Below are 21,617 nucleotides of genomic sequence, written 5' to 3'. Positions count from 1 at the left end.
CTGACTAGAACAGAAACTAGATGCACTGCTGAAACAGTACGAAACTTACCGGTCTCATCAAGAGACACGTCAGGACCCGTATCCACCGGAGTGGACACTTCGTTTGTGGGCTTGTGTACCACCAACCCACGGACCAGAGTCAATTAAATTGACCCTGTCTAGATACTACCCCAGTAATGGTACTCACCGGGCAGTAAGAACGGAAGGCCTCAGACTGGACGGGACTGCTTGGACGCCGGACGGACGAACTTCGGACTTCTGTTACGGGTGGACCTCCGGATACCTCGGACCTTGGACTCTCGGCTTGGGCTCTGGTCGGGACTCGCCGCGTTCCTCCACCGTCTCGTCTGGATGCGGGACCGCCTCCTCCGTCTCCTCCGTGGGCCTGAGGGATACTTGAAGCAGAAATATCTGCTGGTGCGCAGAAGAGTTCCGTCACGACTGCAGAGGGTCAGGGGGTCGGCGTGGCTTCACCGACGCGTGGGGAAAGGGCAAGTCCCTATTCGGGCGCCATTATGTGGTAAATAAATAAATAATACCCTATTTTTGAATGCATAAATGAATAACAGATAGCTCAATAAATAAGAGTCAAGATTCGAGGTAGTAGGAGTTTTGCAGGTTTAATACAGCATAAGGACAGGAACAGGACGACCTGCACGGGAATAGGATGGCAGCTGCCGGGGACAGGATCGGGACAAGGGAATAACTTTTTAATAACAGTACATGAGCATATATACATAGCGCAAACACATAGCATTACATTGCAATAGGCGTAGCAGTGGGTGGAGCAAGAGGCGTGACGCGTAGCAGTCGCGAAAGATAAGGGTGAAAGTAGGTGTAACAGGGCGTATACATAGACATGTGATGCAAACGTAACAGAATATGTCATGAATGGGACGGAACCCATGGAGGGGGCTACCTAAGGAGCCGGGACCTCTAACCTGATGGTGCGCGCAAACTGGCAATGACGTATCACTAGGAGAAGCTGGGGGCTATGAGCTCTGTGCTAGGAGCAGAGACTGAAGTCTGGAGAGTCAGGGCGACATGTACCTAAACCCTATCTAGTATCTGATGTTTAGGGAACATGTTGATATAAACTAGAAGTCAGGAGGGGAAAGGCTAACAGATTCTAAGACTGGAGCATGCATTAGTCTACATGTAGTGCGTGATGAAGAATATTAAATGACCATTAAATACAGTATTTCTCTAACGTGGAGACGTGAAGGCTAGACAATGACGGAAACTATTGATGCGATTCAGTAGCTTTGGGAATGCAGAGAAGGAGGACTGAACTGATAACTGGAATCATAACATACTCTTGGCAGACTCAGAGGCAGAGCCAGGCTGAACCGGGCACTGCGAGGCAGGAAGTAAGTGAAGGGTCGAGGATACAGGCGGGGGCTGTATCGCTCCTCAGCGAGGCTTCAGGAGACAGGAGCTGAAATCTGGTGTCCGGGCCCTTTTGAGGCCTAGAAACGGAGATTTTACAATGAAATAACGTGCACACTGAGAAACGTGGCAACGTAGCTTTACATAGGCCTGATATTCGTAGTATTCACGAGAACTGGAAACTGGCATACTAGAGGTGGACACAACTATAATTGCGTCTTTAATCGAACATGGGGAATAACATATGCATATTAATCATGCACAGATAACATATGATGGATGACACGTAGGGACACAGAACATGGCAAAATTTACTTTTCCACATTTTACTGCTATGAATCAGATTCCTTTCATTTACAAGCAGTGGAATAGACCACACACTCCCACCCATTAAAGGATACAGCAACACAGACATGACTTTGTGTTGTGTAGAGCAGAGGAAAGATGAACTGAGGTGACAAAGAGCCACAGCGACTCTGTAACTTCCCACACAAAAGAACAAAAGAATAAGTGGTCTGTGTAAAATTATGTCTGATTACTTTACTAAAAATAGGAATGTCTCTTGCCCTTAAATGGCCACAGGTGCCTAAGAACCTCATCAAAACTTTGGGAGGTCACTTCATTGTTGGTAGTCATATGCCCTTTTACTGAGTTGGGTCTGCATTCTGAAGGCAATGCCACAAGCTACTGCACAAAGTCCATGAGATGTCATGTCAGAATACATCTGAACATCTTTATTGTTTCCACAAACAACTGCTAAAAACTACCAGGCCCAACATGGAATGATTCTGAAGGTCAACTGAGCAATAAAAGCCCAACCTGGTTAACATTTTAGGTACCACTTATGCTTTCTGAAATGCTGCTGCACTGATCTGAGTTATATGTTCAGCAAGACAAAAGTAAAGGTTTTCTTTGTGGCTACAACCAAATTTAGCAAGCTACACAATCTACACAAGTGAATCAATTCTGCTCAATTTTGTGAATTCAGTATCAATCCATTTGAGAGTTTAATTTTGAACTTGTCACCTGAAAACTCAATAGACTGCAGGTCGTGCAGAATGCGGTAGCTAGGGCAGCCCTGAGGATCGCACCCAGAGACCGGATCTCCCACCACCTGAAGAAGCTGCATTGGCTGCCTGTCCGATGCAGAATACTTTTCAAAGCGCTTGTCCTTGCCTTTAAAGCTCTACATGGCACAGGGGCACATTATATCCGTAGAAGAGTTTCTTACTACGTGCCTGGCAGATCCCTTAGATCAGCACACCAACACTTAAACGTTATCCCTAACAGCCGCGGCCGCAGAAGGGAGTTAGGGTGGGGCAGGGAGGCGGGGAGGAGGAGGGGCAGGGTGGAGGGTGCTAAAAACCGGCATATGGATAATTGCAGGTAAGGACACAATTTAATTAATAAAACTAATTTCGTAGCGCGCACTGCATCGCATCCTCGCTCTCTTGTTGTTACTTTGTATTTGTAAAGTGCATCATAACCCCTCTAAGGGCCTCCTACTTTTACAAGAGTTTCTTCTTAAATTGGTAGTATCCCAAAGGTGGGACTTAAGGTGGCAATGACGGTAGAATAGCACCATGTTTGTCAATCCAGATACTGGACATACAGGAAATTAAATGTTGATAGGTACAGACATCATTAAAATAACTCAGATGTATTAGGAGGTTGACGGACAGAGTACAATCCAACACGGTGATGGAGAACATTACCTACTTCTTCCATCAATTTTAGAGATGACCGTCAACACAGCAGTCACCTCTGTACCTTGAAATGAAGCACTATCATGGCAATTCCGTCAATGTATAAAAGGTTTTTTGATGGTTGCAGCCATTCACCCATCTTGACATTTTTATTTTTTAGAAACAAACCCCCAAATTGGGAGTGTGTTTCTAGAAAAAAAGACCCACATTTGCTGGGAGCCTTCTCCCAGGATGTGGGGATCAATATTGTTTATTTTCTGTCTCTTCACCACCTGGCTTTTCTGGCAGTGATAGACAGACAAAAACAACATCACACCCTCTTCTCTAAACAGAACGGGCAGCGTGATGGCTTTACTCCAATGACCCCTACTCCATCAGGCCTTTGAAGTAAGCTTTCCATCGATGGAGCCAATGCAGGCTCCACCGATGGAAAGCATACAGGCCACCTATCTCTAAATGATGTGGGCAGATTGATAGTTTGATGGAAAGGGGACACCATTGCATTTCCGACTGAGTACCATGTCCACCAAATTCTAAATCAACCCCTCAGTTATTAACTCATTTTTGACTTCACAAATATGGACCAGTCAAAATGTCCAATTTCTTAATTCTCTAGTAGCAAGGCTGCCTTCCAAGAGGAATGTAATCCTTTGGTGGTCTTCTTGGTGCAAGCAGCCTTTGGTATTCCATAGGTAAATTATATCACAGAGAATAAAATGGGCAGAGAACTTCTTTTAACCAAAGATGCATATCCATCATCACATCAAAGTCTCGCTCATCACACACGCGTCCCTCGAGCATTAAAGATGCACAAAGCGTTACTCACTGGGTTCCTGACATCAGGTAGGGTGATCCACAGCGGGAAAATAATGGGTAGCACAGCTAGGTAGAAGGCCTTCTTGCGTCCATCTGACGGCCAGGCCAGGCTCAGCGGAGTGTCTTCCTCACCATTCTCCATGTCACCCTCAGCACACTACAGTACCACAAAAACATCGAATGAGAGAATTAAGAATGGGCAAAATGAGCATTAGGCACATTCATAATAAAATAGGTGTGATGTGCTACCCAAACCACTTAAGAAGCCCAGCTTAGATGCACACAAGTTGTGAGCAAACAGCCAGTTGGTATTAGCACAGTGACAGACCACTCTGCTGCATCATCAAAATCAGAGCAAGGCCTGTGGTTGGACCCAAACTGGGGCTTAGATTAAAAAAGCATACACCAACAACTATTGGTCAAAGCGCGGAAAGACCAGAAAGTCCTGCATCAATGCGATAAACGTACAAATTGTAATCAATTATGTTTTAACTAACAACCCAGTGTTACCACTCACATACAGAATTTTACTGGTACAATCAAACATGACTGTATAGCTATTAAATAAACCCTTCCGGACCAAGGTGCAATGCTCTCCAATGCCAGACTTCCTTTGTTTTTGCAAATATTTTTATCTGATTTACCTTACATGGCATCAAAGCAATGCTACATGATGTTTTTTCCCTTACTAACAGAACACCCCACCTATTCACCTTTCATTGTAACTTGCCAATGTTATTAAGGGGCATTTGAGCTTTTCTCTATATGACTCTTCCAAAAATGCGGAATATTGCTTGACTCACGCATAAATAATACAATGATAGAAAACAACCTACAATGTTGATGTTTTCAATCCACAAGCAATTCCTATAAACACTACATTTGTAGAAGTGGGCAGGCCAAACCAGACACATGCCAGGCACAGTCTGAAAAAGGCTATGGACGGCCCTCGTCCCAGGGGGAGGGGCAAGCCAAAATAGAGCTGTCTAAAATAATGAAGGCCTACCAGACAAAAACACAATAGACACAGGAAAGATGGCTGCCCACATTCCAAAAAGGTGCTTCTTGTAGTGGGTGTCTGCAGCCAAGGTAAACAGCAGTTTAAATGTGCCTCACTGAAGTCCTGTGGGGCGCTAACGTAACTGTCGTCAATAAGATATTGACCCTCTTCCTCCTTACAGTTTGTTAAGTGAGTTGAAGGCCTTGCTTTAAACATATATAAATAACTTCTGTCTCCTGCCTTCCCTAGCTCTTAATTTTTTTCATTTTATACATAATGGGATGGTCTTTTTTTTTAATTAACGTGGATTTGTTGAACATTGTATACTAATTTAGGTCAACAAATAATTGAAAACAAAGCATTCTCTTCCAGTGGTAAAGGGACAGAGACCGAAAGATTCATCCAATGGCTAAAGAGCACAAAGGGTAACCAGGAAAAGTGGGTTTAAGTCCCAGCTTCCCAACTTCCCTGCTTGACACACCTGTGCGAGCCTTTACAAATCACCTAACCTGCATTTTGAATGAGCATCAAGTCTGAGACCACCTTGAAGAAATTCAGTTCAGGATGTTTGAGATACAAAAACCTCACTTTAACAGACACCAATCCTGCTCCACACATTTGGCATATATACAGTGTGCATGATAAATTGATATCGCTTGGAAAAGTTAATGTTTAAAAACCCTTACTTTAATTTAACAGATGTCAATGAAGTTATAGATTTATAATATTCAAGAGGGAAACAGTAGGTCAAGCCTTTACCAGATATCTATAGAGCTATGTTGTATTAGTCACATGTCAAATCTTCTGATGGCTCGTGAACTGAAGCCAGACTCTGGCAGGTGTCTGACATGGCTCAGAATCCTCCCCCCTCTGCTATTTACTCATTACCTACACACATAAGAGTTATCGGATTCCATAAGGTGATCGGCTCAGGTGTATAATGAGAAAGTACGTGTCAGATCTAAAACAACTCAGTGGCCAATACATAGTGAGTATCTTTGTTTGCTGAGGTGCACCTACACCTCTTTGGTGATCTGTGGGCCTGTGGAATGGTGTGGTTGGATGCAGCGGCTTAGCGTGGGTTGCGAGCGCCCAGCAAGCCAAGTATCCTTCCACTTCTCTTTTAAAAGTTCTGGCTGGCAAAGTCTCATCGCTGGCCTCGAAGGCCTGACATGTCCCAGGGCCACCCCATTTGTGATGTGCGGTAGGGTCATCTGCAAGATAGCCTTTGGCTCTTTAGGGTTCATCCCTATAGAGCCCGAAGTTGCACATCAATTGGACTATCATCTCACCCTCGCAAATCTTGTCAAAGGACAGAATGGGGTCAGGAGTCTCACTGACCCCACCCTACCCTATTACACGTTGGAGAGGGTGATGTGAAAAAGCAAGAGCCTGAAAGCTGATCCAAGTGCAGTGCATCAGCATGAATGATCAGTCCTGGCTTCAACTTTAACTTTCTTGCTTCAGTACTTGAGGCCGGGTCCATGGAGCATCCTCTAGCTGAGGACCTGAAGCAGACCACCGAGCAGCTGAAGGCAAGTAAAAAACCTCTCAAAATGCTGTGTGAGTGCAGGTGTGAGAGAACCTATGTATGTGTGTTTGTGTTCGTGGAAGCACAAGTGTGAGTGAGGGAGTGAGTCATGGAGTGACAGGGAGTTTAGGGGAATGAGTGACAGTGAGTGTAACTGTGAGTGAGAATGAGTGAATCAGAGTGAGAATGTGAGAGTGATTCTACGTGTAAGATTGAGTGCAACTGAGCATGAAGGAGAGTTACTGTGAGCGAGAATAAGTGAGCCTGAAAGAAATGTATTGTATTGCAACATTTATGTAGCACCACTTAATTCTCCAATGTGGGGCACTGCAGTGATTGCCTACGTGAAGAGCAAGCTGCACCATGCAGAGTGTGAGGTTTGAAGGGTTTTGGCTTTGTTTTTGATCCCATATGGCAGTGTTTCCTTTTAGTGCGTGATGACCACCGAGGTGCGGTTATTGTGTTATGAGATGCAGGACTTAGCAGTGTGGTGGATGAAGAGGTGTGAGAGATAGATACAGAGTTTATGGCTTTTAGTAAGCCAGTAACTTTGAGCATCTCTGCAGGTTTATGATATTTCTTATGATAATAGTCAATATGGCTGCTTACTATACTGGGTTGTGCAACCCTTTACATCATTCAGCATAGGGCAATTGGCCAACCCACTTTAGCCACTGGCTAATTTCACTGTGAGTGGCAGCAATCTGCTCCTTCACAAGGAGCACAACCACACCTAGAGTAGCCCTCTTAATGCTAGAGGCTGCTTCCTGCACATAAACAATCATTAAATAATGATGATTTGCTACTTCTATGCATGCTGCAGAATGCAGCACACATAGAAGTAAAACGTTGGCATTATGGGTTATTTATGTGCACGTACACAATCATTCAATGAAACGCAGGCACCCTTGCACTATGGCACCTAGGCAGATGACTATGGGCTGAGGGAGCCTATTAGTGCTCCAACCAAAGCTCCACACGCGTCCTGGTCCTTGTGATTCAACACATTTCTGCAGAAGGTATGTCACTATATGGGACTTGGAGACAGCTTCCATGTACTAGGCGTGGGGCACTCCTTTCCAGGGTAGGAGGCAACTACAATGGGATTCCAGGACCCTCAGCTGGAGACATGTAGGTGCCTAAGTCATACAGCTGATGGCCCCCCAGGGGCCTACCTCATAGAAAAGGACTGATGAGTCCAGGGCTATACATAGTACCTTGCCCACAATAGGGTCACTCAAGCTATGTGATGTGAGCTACTCACTTACCATGCTCCTACTGACTCCTCTCGCTTTATGCAACCACCAAATATTTAGCCTCTCCCCCATTATTCAGTGTGTTTGAGATACTTTTCTGCTGTAAAGGGCTCATGGTAAACTTTTGCATTCTTTACAGGTATTCAATGCTCCTGGAGCCTATGTCGAGCCCCTGGGGGAATGTTGCGAGGAGTGGGACACACCAGAGGGGGTGCTGCAAACTTTAAGCTCTACTACAGACTCAGACAGATTGCCAAGCAACCCACACCCATGCCCCATATTCCTCCGTCCATTAACGTAGACTCAGCCTTCACACTGATAACCAGTCTGACCAGGCAGTGTCTACCGCCACCAGGGGCGGCTCCTCCGCTATGGTGAAGGAGCATCGCTCCACCGTTATTAAGCAGTGAGAAACGTAAAATAATAATAACCTAGAGTTATTATCAATTTATGCTTCGTGTCCTGCTTTGCAACGGGCGGGCGGGTGGGCAGAGCTGCTCTGCTCTCGGAAGCAGGGGCGCAGTGATTTGCCCACTCCTGAGTGCGTAATGGCTGCTTGGTCTGCCCTCTCGGGCACTTTCCCTTCTCCATGCAGGCTGCATTACAGCCTGCATGGAGAACATGCCCACCTCTCCAGCCCCTGGCTGAGCGCCATGTCACAGCACTCAGACCAATCACAACGCTGCATTGTGATTGGCTTAGGGGAGGGAGCCTGACTGCCTGCTTCCTGCTTCTGTCAGAGTCGGAGGCAGGAGACAGGTGCAGAGAAGAAGCGGGACCCGGCCTCAAGGTACGTTTTTCTTTTTTTTTTATTCCGATCTCCCCGTGTGACCCCCCCCCCCTCGACCGCCCACCACCCACGAGCCATGCCGGCCACCACTGACCTCCACCCCTCACTGCCAAAGGATACCCAACTACTATTACACATTACACACCTAATGCGCAGCAGCACTATCGCCTATTCGACCATCATAAGACAAACAGAGCATTAGCAATCCTAAAACATACCTGTCACGTGATATAGACAACACTCTTGCTCTCAATATCCATCCTGTAAGAAGATGCGTTATATGTGTGCAAACCTTTTTGATTTTTGGTTGGTTTGGCTGTCTTTGCTGTGACATTTGGAATTCTGTTTTTAGCAAGCAAAATAAAAAGAAGAACTGGAACATTCTGAAATTTGAATGGGACTTTTCCTTGCAAAAACATTGAGCGTGGTGCACCTCTATTTGTATCAATGTATGATTTTGACTAAACGGCGCACCTTGGCAGCAGGTGCTTATAGTGAGCGCACAAGGATATAAATTGAATTGCTTATAGTCACACTTATTCAAACACGTGTTAAGTGCAGTCATCTATGGCCCGCTGCCTTGCTCCTTTCTTGTATTGGTGCGTAAATCTATATGTGCTTACATGTGAAGAATGGATGTGTACATTTGATTCAAGTATACACATAACTATCCCAACACACAAAAATGGACAGAATTCAGAGTCCTCAATAATAGTGTATAATTATCATTGGACCTTCTTTTCAAACTTGTGTGAGGATAGTGATTTATCTCGTCTATTCTATGCCTCCTAGAGGACATCCTGCAGTGTTTACAGGATGGGTCTGAAAAGCAATGATCTAAATCTACCTTGAAGCTACAATGGACTGTACTAAGGCCTTTCATTCTTTATGGGTAAATTGGATTTTTAGGCTTTTAAAGGCTTTGAGGTTCTAAGACCTAGGATTGGCAATTTGTTTCCTGGCTGGCACCTTTTGGTATTAGGAACTTTGCAGAAATATCCCTTCGAATCTTTAGAGGAAGTGCCACCAAAGATCCTCACTTTGAAGATTGCATTTGTCATGATCATAGTTACAGCTAGATGGATAGAAGAGATGACTGGTTTGAAGATTGCATTGTTTTATGGTTGGGCCTGCAATTTGTTCTAGTGGCGAACTGGACATTTCATAGATCAGAGGAGATAATTCTTCCATTGTTTTCCTATGACAACGGTGAATACTCCCTCCATGTAGTTGTTAAGATTGACCTTTCTAGAACAGCTGGCTATTAAAAATGCGACTCACTCCAGTAGGAGATCAGTATAAGTCCACGACCATGAGGCTAAGAAAGGAGGGAAAACTTCCATTCCTTCTTTAAGCTGCTGGGTTCATTTCAATTTCCTATTTAAATTCTGGTTGTATGCAAGATGTAAAAAAATGAATATTGTACAAATGGTTTGCGATGCTTGCACAAAACCAAAAGAGAAGCAAAAAAAGGAAATAGAAAGAGAATGAATAGGGGAATACTCTTTCCTGGTACAAGTAGTCCACCTTTAGATCACTTTTCTTTTGGTTAAGACTTCAGTACAAATCTTACACCCAGTCAATCCATCAAAAACTCTACTTTTGGTCAACTAACAAGATGAAGACTACTCCTCAATCGACAACACTTTGACCTTGTAGCACCTAAAAATCATCCTTATGAGGAACGTTCTTATAATACGTGCCTCACAGACTTAGGCATGATGACATGTAGGCTGTATAATTCAGATGCCTGGTTATTGCCCTGTTCGACAGGGAGTGGATTCCCATGTAATACAGAGTTTAACACACCTGGTAATTATTGGGCTTGATCTTTTTTGCACTCCTACAATTCTCTCCAGGTAAGCTTAGGTAGGCCCAATGTGCGGAAATTTACTGGAGAAAAATTATTGTAATTACCCGCACCTGAAGTATCTGGGGCTAGCTATACTAACTAAGGCTTCGCAAAAAGTGGTTGCAATTGGTGCACTGAATTTTTATGATTCCTATGGTATTTTGCGAACTGACCTATATACTAATCAAAGTCAGTTCACAAAATACCAAATCACAGTGGGTCACAATTTAACCTACCTCATGAATATTAATAAGGTCGGTTGCAAATTGCGACTCACCAGGGTTCACTGCCATCAGGTGATAGATGATGGCTTGCTGCGGTCAGAAGACCGCAATGTCTGTGATTGCTTTTAAATAAAGCAGTCTTTTTACCGAATCGCTGAAGGGGTTTAGTACATTCAAATAACACATTTTCTTCTTGCGAACCTTGCAATTTACCGATTTGCTGGGTTTGTCACCAGAAAATATGTTTTTACATCTGGCCCCAGGTTTAAAATGGTCCTGAGTTATTTACATGATGCTGCATTATGTGGGACACATTCTTTTATGGTTGCAAAACTGGTTAACAAATGTTCCACTCAGTTCAGTGAGACAACGGTGCCTGATTGGAGAGGCTGCTGGAGTGGTACCAAAGCGTCAGAGTGAAATCAGTTTCTATGGGAATTTGCAAAGCCTGTAGGACAGGCCAGTGGAATTGGCAGGCCTTTGCTGCTCTCAGCACATTTCCAGCAGCCGACAGATGCTCAGCACGTTTTTTGCTACACTGCATGCAGGTCGCGTGGCAGGTGCAGGGGCTTATGCGTCCACTTCCGCGCCAAAAGAACAGTCTGTCTACCCTTTGGACTTCAGTGGCTTTGGGATGCCAAAGAACACAGCTGGCAGGCCGCTTTCAAGCACCAGAGGTACTAAAATAGCGAGACAATGGCACTGATTGAGGGAGGGAGCTTAGTCACCCTCTCAGCGAGGCAGCAAAGAAACCTGGGAAAAAGACGAGCTCTCTCAAAATATGTCTGTAAATGGCGGCTTATTCGCGAATATGCGAACACGGACTGAATGTACCGCCACTGTCTGTGTAAGAGAAGCAAGCCCGAATAAATTGGGTATAAGTGGCCAGATAAATGACTTCCTCTTTACAGTCATTTGGTTTAAAACATATAAAAGTAAAAAATGAAAATGACTAACCCCCCTAAGATGCATCAAGAACCCATTTTGCTATTCCTTAATAGGGAAAAATAACGATTCGCTATTAAGGAATAGCAAAATGCAATGCATGAAGAAATCACACAAAAAATAGCGATTTCTTAAAATTCCTTAATTGCGGCTCGCAAATTGCAAGTCGCAATTAAGGAATACCTCCCCATTCATTCCTATGGGCCTAGAGGCCCATAGGAATGAATGAGAAGACATTCTCAATTTACGAATCGCAATTAGCGAATCGCAAATTGAGAATGCGATTTCAAGGGTGCAGGGGTGTCCAAAGGACACCCTGTTGTACCCCTGAAATTGATCTGTGCACATATGTTGTGCACACACATGCCCTTAGGGCATGTGTGTGCGCAACATGAAACTTTGAAAAATGCACTTTAGTGCATTTTTCAAAGTTTTTGCAAATTACCATGAAGTTCAACTTCATGGTAATTTGCGAGCCCAATTAGCGAAATCGCTATTTTTTAAACTTTAATGCATTGCGTTTAAGGAATCTCAATTTGAGATTCCTTAAATGCAAGTAATCGCAATTTGCGATTTCTTAATTTGCGATTTTTGGATTTGGGATGATGCATCCCAAATGCAAAAATACCGGTCGCAAAGGGGCAGATTCTGATAATCTGCCCCTTTACGAGCGGATTTGACCTTGATGCATCTATGCCAAAGAGGGTTATTTTGTTGAAAACTGACAGCGAATTATTAGGGGATGTGGATTAAAAACACATTCATCTACTCATTTCTTTAAAATGGATTGGAGCAGCCAAGTTTGATTTCCTCTGCTCATCTGGAGGTTTTGAGGATATTAGGGAGGGGAGAGGGGAGCAGGGCAGATGTTGCGGTAGGGCAAGAGGATCCGACTTTGGTACTAGAGAACCACGGGGCTTATTTATGAGAGTAAAGTGAAATATGCGTGACACAGAGCTCTGAATCCGATTTATGAAGCCACGCAAAGCCACCCTGCGTGGCTTTGAGTGGCCTCATAAATCTTGAGTAAGGCAACACAGCGCAAATCGCTGGGTCGCCTTATTCTGCGTCTGGGAGGCGCTCCATGGGCATTGCAGTGGGTTTTCCCACGTAACACCCATGGATTTTGATGCTGCCCCAGATTTACAAAATCATGTAAACCTGGGGATGTGCCAAATCCGTATGCCTCTTGAGGTGAGGCGCAATGAGGAGAAGTATCTTTATTTCTCCTTGTTACTTCTTCTTTCTATGTGTTCTGCAGCACACATAAAAGAGTAATATGACTCACAGGATTATTTTTGTGCAGGAAGGTGTCCCTTTCTGAAAAAAAACAATCCTGCATGCGGCGCAGGCACCCTTGCACCGTCGAGCAAGGGAGCCTGCATTGGCACTAGGCTACCAAAAGGGCGCCAGCGCCAGGGAAAAGGCAGAACTGCATCATATTGCCTTAAATACTGTGCAGTCTCGCCCTCTCCCTCTCACGCAGCACAGTAAGTGACTTGCTGCGCTGCACTGTGTGACAAACTCATAAACAGGCCCCTTAGTCTCCCCGTGCCACAAAAATAAAGGTGACCTTGTGTATTGCAAGTGGTTCTAAGGCAAAGCGGTCCAATAGCCCCTCCCCTAGATATAAAAAAAACACAATGTCAGCTTCCTCCTCCCACAGCCAGTCTAGGTAGTCAAAAAACACACACCTTGAGCAGGGCTGCAGGCTTTAGTTGTGTGTGTACAAATGACACATTTCTATCCAACACTTTGATGAAAACCTCTTTTTCTTTCTTTCACTGCCCTCTGCGATTTACTGCTCAGCTAACCAATCCGCCTCCACGCTGTACTCCCACATGTGGATTTCGTGAGTAACCCTAATTTGCAGCTGCAATGGCTACACTGATGACGCACAGCTCCAACACACTATCCCAAAAAAAGAAAACACATGGGGCTCAATCACTCCCTGGCAGTCTTTTGTGAATCACCGATACATGTACCATTGCGTAACTGCAAAGTTAGTTTAACATAGTGCACGGCTTTAGGGCAATGCGGCCGCACTGGGAGCTGGCCTATGGAGGGGGCGCTGACCTCAGGGGGGCGCTATATTTAGCAATAACTTATGATTAGAGAGATGAGGCAAACTTCTGCCTGGTGGTAGTGAGAGAATCCGATGAGGCAGTCATTGGGTGTGGGGGTGCCAAAAATCATTGTTGGACCGGGCGCCACCATTGCTAAAGCCGGCCCTGATAGTGCAAGTAACTTTCACCTGAGGCACTGGTGTTTGCCTCACTTAAAACAGAGAGCCTGGATTTCTTTTTACTCAGAGTGCTCAGAGCTCCCAGCTCAGGATATTGTGTCCAGTGGCTTTGAGGGAGTGTGAGAAGGAGAGTTGCTTCCATAGTTCCCCAGCTAGTCTCAGCTCCAGGCCGCGCTCTAGAAGTCGATCTGTGGATCATGGGGCTTCCACCCTCTACTTGTCATGTCAGGTGATGTGTCTAAGTCAATATCTAGAGGAGACAATGGCTGGGAGAAAGGTGATAGAGTTTTATGTTGCTAGCAGGATGGGGGAAGTGTATTCAGGTTGAGACTATCTGCTGGGTTGTAGGAGATGGGACAACCATATGTGGTCAATGGACCAGGAGAACAGGTCCGAAGGGGCCAAAGAGGGAAAAAAGACAAAGAGGGATAAACAAGATGATGTGGTGTTACAGCCATGCTGAGAGATTAACAGAGACTGTGAGGGCTCAGCAGAAGACATTGCACCGACCATGCATTCAGGCGACATGTAGCATGATGCTACGCTCATGGCGTCAGTAGGAATCAGTGCAACCTGGATCATTCTGGTGCTTCCACAGACGTCCGTATTCAAAGGCAGCAGTCGGACAGCTGCAGTCTGTGCTAGGAAAAATATATCAACATTGGGATTTACATACTAATCAGACAGCATGATTTAGCAGAAAGGGGAATGGTAAAGTCTTATGGTTTGCCCCTTCCTAGGAGGCGAAACGATCATACGATTCTGTCTGAAGTTCCTAAACTAAGATAAGCTTGAGTCTTTTCCTGTCTCAATCATGTATAAAGCAGGCATTAACGAGTGAATAATGCACCACAAAGCATTCATTCCCTTCTTTTTCATCAAGTTAATCACCCTATTGATTCTATTTTTGTCCCTGCTTTTTGCTCCTTGAATCTGGATTCCCTTTGGATTTTAATCTGGTTTTCTAGCTCGGCTCTTTTCTCTTTTCTGGTGTCAGGGAGGGATTGGTACCAAGCTGATCTACTTCTGCATTATTCTTCATCCTCAGTCAAGAACTATATGATTGCAGAGGAGGTTTTTTACTGTTGAAAATAGAACTCTCTTAAGGAGACACTTGACATCCTTTATATGTATATCTTAAATGTGGGGTGGCACCGCAGCTACTACGGAGAGTGGTCCTTTCTTTGGGCAATTAAGAAAGAAACTTAACAGGCCATCTCTGCTTCCAGTCCTTGACATTTAGGAGACATTACTGATAAATCAGAAATCTGAAGATCCACAGGGACACAAACAGTTATCGGCAAAATAGCAAATTTCATTAGAACAAGTATTATCTTAAGATGTATGAAGGATCAAAGGGAACAAAGGCAACATCCAGTAAGAGCAACCTATTGAGGGCTCTGAATGTGTGAATGATGCCCAACCCATGGATGCCGTAGGCACCTGCAACTGGCCACGCCAGCCTGAAATAATGCCTTCCTTCTACCATCACACTACAGCCATGACTATGAGCCTGGGGAATTCTTAGCTGCAGGGTCAGAGTTCCAAGGGTTGTCTTCTTTATAACTAGAACATTCAGTCTCAAGTAGCCACTTGCCACCCCAGGGGCCAGACATGGAAAAGCAAGGTTCCAAAGGGGAGAAGAGGAGGTGGCATGGGGATCACTCAAAGGAAGATTATGATGAACTTCATGATAACTCACGCACACAGAACGAATACACTCCTGGCATGATCCATTTGCCAATACAAGCAGAACGCACTGTGTGCAGCAGTTGGCCACTCATGCATATACAATAATACCTCAACACAACAAACACTCCATTAACCCAGACTATATGAAAACATGTCCATATCTTTTTTTTTGTTGCAGATTTTATATAGCGTGAACTCGACCCGAAGGTATTGGAGCGCTTTACATGAGCACCAGTTACATTACACATTCAGGGACAGGGAGATTAAGTGATTTGCCCAGAATCACAGGATGTGGACGCGACCAGGGCTGGACTGAGAAACAAAACTGTCCCTCACAAAGCCCTCGGCCGGCCCCCCGGGTCGTTGGGGGTGCGGCCGAGCTCTTTGCCAGGGCCGGTTTCAGCCGATTTTGTTACAGGGGTCGATGTTGCAGCTATGCTTTAAAAAACGCCCCCCAGGGGGACAACATCGGCCCCCACCCTGAGGTCCACCGGGGAACCGCCCAGTGCCCGCTATGGCCAGTCCAGCCCTGGACACGACCCCGAGGCTCGAACCCTGGTTTCCAGCACCAAAGTCGGCAGTCTAGCCGACGGACCACATCCTCTCCCATATCTTCTTTGCAGACTAGTACATGCTCTTCATTCACAAATCTAAGCACAACAAACTCATAAAAATGGACTGTGTACACGTCAGCTATGATCAACTGACCCACACCGTCAAAATACACATGTGCTCAGTATTTGGCACTTCCATATGCATGTTCATCCTGAATTCTTTAAGAGCTTTAAAAAATGGCGCCAATAGAATTCACATCAGTGCAGTAGTCAGACACTAATATATGAGCATCACTCTATAAATGCAACACAAGCCACAATCATATAGAGGAACCAAATGCACACCTGTTCCAGTATAGTAATACACGGTCAAAAAAAACAATGCATTCGATGCAGACAATCAAACTTTCACATCAATTCCCAATTACAAAACATGTTCTACTGACATTCCAATGCTTGTTCCCATAGAAGGTGTAGGGTCAGATGTACAAAGAATTTTAGTTGAAGCAAATGCTCCAAGTTTGTGACCGCAAAACGCTTTTGTAATGTACCAACCCCATTTAAGGAGGCGGAAACTTTTTATGACTCCTAAAATGGGCTTAGAAATGGATAAGGAGTCGCTATTTGGAAGAGTTGTGTCCCTTCCAAATATCGATTCCAATCCATTTGTGTTAATGGTTTAGGACTGAAATAAACCGTTGAAAAGTTACAGAACCCCAACTTGGGGTTGTAATCTATTCGCAAACAAGAAAGCATCCCCTTGGGACCTTTGTGAATGTTAAATAAAACTTTGTTGGGGAGTAGGCAGTGGTGCTAACTCTCAAACAAACTTTAACGAAATAATGAGCGTTTCTATTTTAATGCAGCAACTTTTCCTTTAAGGAAAACAGCCTGCATTTAAAAAAAAAAAGTTTCATTTAATGAAAGGTGATCAGGGACACTTACCCAGCAGGCCACCTTCCCCGTGATGGCCTCAAGTCTGAGTGAGTCACACTTTGCTAAATACCTCATGAATATTAATGAGGTAGGTCTGATTGCAACAGGGTTTGAATTGACCAAACTGACCCATTTGTACATAGGCCAATTAGGATTCTTTTTTTACTGGTCTCAAAAATACTGTTTGCAAAGTCGGACCAGTATTTTGTGAGCAGTAAATAGTACATCTGGCCCCTAATCTTAAAATGTATTCAAATGCAACCAAGGTGTGGCTTAAACCAGAGACACGTTTGTTTCCACTTTCTTCAAACAAAGTGAAGTAACTCAAACACACACTGTGAGATATGCTGACCATTCATGGTCCTATTGCACATATAGGGCTGAGGCATGTAGCAGTGTTGGAAATGTGGTACCAAGGAATATATCCTGTAACAAGACATGCAGTGGCTTGTCATATTGATGTGTGTGCCCAAGATGCCTGGATCATTATAATATGTTTAACGTATGCATGCTGTATCATTTTACAAAAAAAGAGTTATTCATTACATCAAGAGACATATCCCTATGCACAGGAATAAGTGCATGATTTTTCAAAATTCACAAGCATTCAAAGTATTAAGGGCCTCATTTACAACAAAAGGACGCATCGGAGCGCTGCAGGCCATTTTGCTGCGCTGAGTGGGGTCATTTTCAAACCACAGGGATGCGTTCTTTTTATAACAATATGACGCATCTCTGTGCTTTTCCCTGCGCTGACGCACAATTAGCTGCCATGCACCAATGCAGGTACCCTTGCGTCATGCTGTAAGGGTGCCTGCTTTTCGGGGATGATCGTTTTTATGCAGGTAGGAACACCGTGGGTATACTCAGACGTGGGTCCCGTGGTCACTAAGCCACTGGAGTCAAGCTATTCTGGCTGAAGACGGCTGACAGCCAGAAACCGGTCCTAGGATGCTTGATTCCGGTCCAGGAAAGACATGGCTTGGCAGTTCGGGCTGGACTGTTCCCATGAGGCACAGGGTCAAGGCTGATTTGCATATGGCCATGTCTGAACTGGGGTGGTGTGGAGTGCAAAAAAAACGATGGATTTAGGCCCAGATCTCTGTACTGGGGTGAATGAATGACATTGTTCTGCATTCTGTCCATCAACTGTTGTTTTTACAGGAACACCTTCCTGCACAAAAACAATTATTGCTGGTGTTTTCCTTTTTTGTATGTGTGCTGCAGAATCTAGCATGCATAGAAAGAGGAAACCACAATTTCTCCTGTTTCTCCTTGTTGTGCCTCCTTACGCCATCCCTGGGGAGGTGTAGGATTCTGACGCATTCTCAGGTTTATGAAATATTATAAATCTGGGAATACAGAGAATCTATGTGTGTTGAGTGGGAACATCAGGAGAAACACCTATGGCAAAGTGATGCGTGAAAAGGAGCCGTATTTCCAGGCGCAGTGTGGCTTTGCATGGCCATGTAAATATGGGCAGGGCTACTGCACCGCCAGTGCGTAAAAAAAGTGACTCACCAGCTGCGCAAGGGGCTTGTAAATAAGCCCCTCAGTCTGGAAAGCTGCACCAGTCACAGTTTATCAGGTGGATTACCTGGAATGTTAAATGGCACCTGCTATTTTCCCAGTTTGAAGTTATACACAGTCTAAACCCCCCGAATAGGGGAATAACGGACTGCACACAAATGCACATTTCAGCCCTTTTTTCTCCATTGGAAAAAACATGTTTCCCTATGGTGAGGCCTCTTTCCTACACCCCCACACATAAATCAATACTGAGGAATAAAACATTATAAAAAAGACATGCAACTTATAGGAGTTGATTCTCAAAACCACTTAGAAGTACTTCTATGACATAGTACAGAATTGCAACTGTTTGCAATTCACATTTATGTCCAGTAGTACACCTGAAAAGTAGCAATAGTTACAGCTCTTTCCAGACATACTACTGGGAATTGTATGGCATTTTTCACCCTGGATTGACAGCACAAGTGTCAAGACAATATTGATATTGATTCTTTCTAATGTACATAGAATGGGCTTTGGCTGCACCCATAGCGAATAGTAGTACATTTTAACACCATGCTATTTGCTATTGGGTGTATCATTCCACACTGCAGAAAGTTCTTACATTAAAATGAATGATAGAAATTTTACATTTGAAAATTACATTCAATTGTCGCACTGATTGTCACATTTAATTTTTGATGTCCTATATGCATTCTATACTCAAATCACTTGCAAAGCCAACAGGACAGGCTTTAACATGAATACATTGTATTAGTGCATGCAACCTATGCAAGCAGCTTTTGTGAATGGCTATGTTGGCACATTATAGTCAGACCTTAGCTTTGCCAAAGATTGGTGGATGTTGGTATTCTCATAAAGTGGACTTGTATGGACAGAACAAGTTGGCACCGGGGGAAGATACTGCGCGTGTGTTAAGTGTTCATATTCTTTTTTTTATCCATGGTCAAAAGATTTTTCTCTGTGGAGGAAGCCCTTCATTAAAAAGACCACAAAGTTTGGGGATTTTGTGTTTCTCTTCCCACCCAGGAAGAGGGCGTACTGCAGTGGCGGCAGCTGCCTCTAAACCTTGATGGGTCAGCGCAGGCGGGGACAGGGGGAATAATAATAATAATTTTAAAAAAGAACTTACCTACCGCTCCTGGAACCTCCTTGGTGCTTTTCTGCTCAAGCCACCTCGGTGCTCCTCTGCTCCTCTCCACACTCATTCCAGACGCTGCTCTCATGCATGAGAGAAGCTCAGGGATTGGTCTGAGCGAGCTCAAATGCCGCTCAGTTAGGAACAGGGAGCCTGTGCCTTTTCTCCCACCCGGCTATGCAAGACAGCTGGGTTGGAGAAATATAAGTGTGCATGTCGGTTTGGCCCTCCTATGATGGCGGACCAAACCGACATGTAACTTACAGTGCCCCTACCACTAATCCTCCCTGGACCTGGCTGCTGCTGACGCAGACCATGGCTTGGCCCCTCCCTAGACTCGGCAGACTCGACCGAGTAAGTGAAAAATAAAATGATACTAAAATAATTTTACTATCATTTATTTTTTCATTTACTGTCTTTCAGTAGTGGGGCGACGCTCCTCCGCCCTAACGGAGAAGCCGCCACTGTACTGCAGTCATTTGCAGGAGCAAATCGTCAATCATTTCCAGGATGGGAAACAGTTGAAGAAGTGTGCGTAAATGCTCAAAAATGCACACGTTTTGGACCATTACCAAACTCACAAGACAAACCATGCTTTGATCGACCTACTTCTCTCCTCTTACGTGGAGTTACCACTTGGGTAATTACGAGCAGTCTAAGCATACAACTATGCTGGTATAACAGCATTCACACCTACTAGGCAACCTTTTACAGATACCTTGCAGGTGTAAAATCAGCCTCTTTATATAGGCTTTGTGAATCTGGCATAATCTTTCTTCAACAGTGAATATAAATAAAAACACACTGTTTCATATTAACACATAAATTAAAATAACATTAAACAAATAACACATTGTATACTCCTAATGTCAAGTTAAATAATGAATTGAAAAATGTGATTTGTAAGACTACCCTTTGCCCATTACAAACTTGAATACATACTGTAACACTGAAAATTAATTGACACAGTTCATATTCACCTGCCCTTATAATTGGACTCCTACGAAACACGTGCATACGGGGAAAAATAATTATTCGATTCATTTTACGCAATGCTTTATGTCTCAATTTGTTAGGTGCATTGTGCACACTTATTTTCGATGTTCATGTAAACTCAGTGCATAACAACAAACCCATTTTCAATTAACACCAACACTGGTTAAACATTAACAATGAACACAGGCTCCAAACGAAATTCGAAAGTAAGACTATGGGTTCGATTTAAAGTTGGACGGACGGAGTAGTGTCAGTCAGGATGGCAGTGGACATTACCTCCACCATCCCCAGGATACCAGCCTGCCAAATTAAGAAATACCCAGCGGCCCTGAGGCCTTCTCTGTACATTGAGCAGAACCGCCATCATGGCGGTTCTGCTCAATAGACTAAAAGTTTGGTGTGGGGCTGACGTTGGTTTTAAATATTAACATTTTTTTCAAAAACAAAAATCTAATGTAAACTCCCAGGGTGTGGGGGTGTTTTTCCCCCGTTTCTCACTGCCAGTTATTTCTGGGCAGTGTGGACAGTAAAAAAAAAGGCATTTCACCATCCACCCTAAATGGAGCGGACAGTGTAATGTCTTTCCTCCGACAGCCCCTACGCTCAGAGGAAGTATTCTGTTGAAGGAGTCAAAGGGAACTCCGTTGATAGAATACTTAATACTTAAGGTCCGCCCCTCTCTAAATGAAGTGGACGGACCAATGGTTTAGTGAGGAAGTACGTTGTCAGCCAAACTCCAAATCAGCCCTATGTTATGACGCACGCAACATATCCTTTACATAAAAAATAAAACAATATGGTACCATGCAATAAAAACTATTGAATATCAACATATTACATAGCAATCACTCCCACTAAAATGCCACCCACTGATATTTACTACTAACTACGGAAAACTAATGAAAAAGCAATTCAAATTTTGAACTCTGCAACTTCTGTAGGTTGCACCATCACTGCTTCCGAATGGATCCCAAAAACCCATTACTGTGGTTTCTTCCTGTGGTTGTGCCATCACCC

The 21,617-nt window shown here is 44.2% G+C and overlaps 1 protein-coding gene across 9 annotated transcripts in view; it reads right to left on the bottom strand.

Annotated features, from left to right (window-relative positions):
• SLC24A2 (solute carrier family 24 member 2) overlaps positions 1-21,617 on the bottom strand; it is a 901,628-nt gene that overhangs the window by 53,900 nt on the left and 826,111 nt on the right. For all 9 annotated transcript variants that reach the window (XM_078675953.1, XM_078675950.1, XM_078675958.1 and 6 more), the window contains one exon: positions 3,922-4,068. In XM_078675953.1, coding sequence (XP_078532079.1) covers positions 3,922-4,068 — 147 coding nt within the window. The remainder of the gene's footprint in view (positions 1-3,921; positions 4,069-21,617) is intronic.

This window comes from Lissotriton helveticus, chromosome 2_1 (assembly GCF_964261635.1).
Source record: "Lissotriton helveticus chromosome 2_1, aLisHel1.1, whole genome shotgun sequence".
NCBI lineage: Eukaryota > Metazoa > Chordata > Amphibia > Caudata > Salamandridae > Lissotriton > Lissotriton helveticus.
This window is presented reverse-complemented; position numbering and strand designations above follow the sequence as displayed.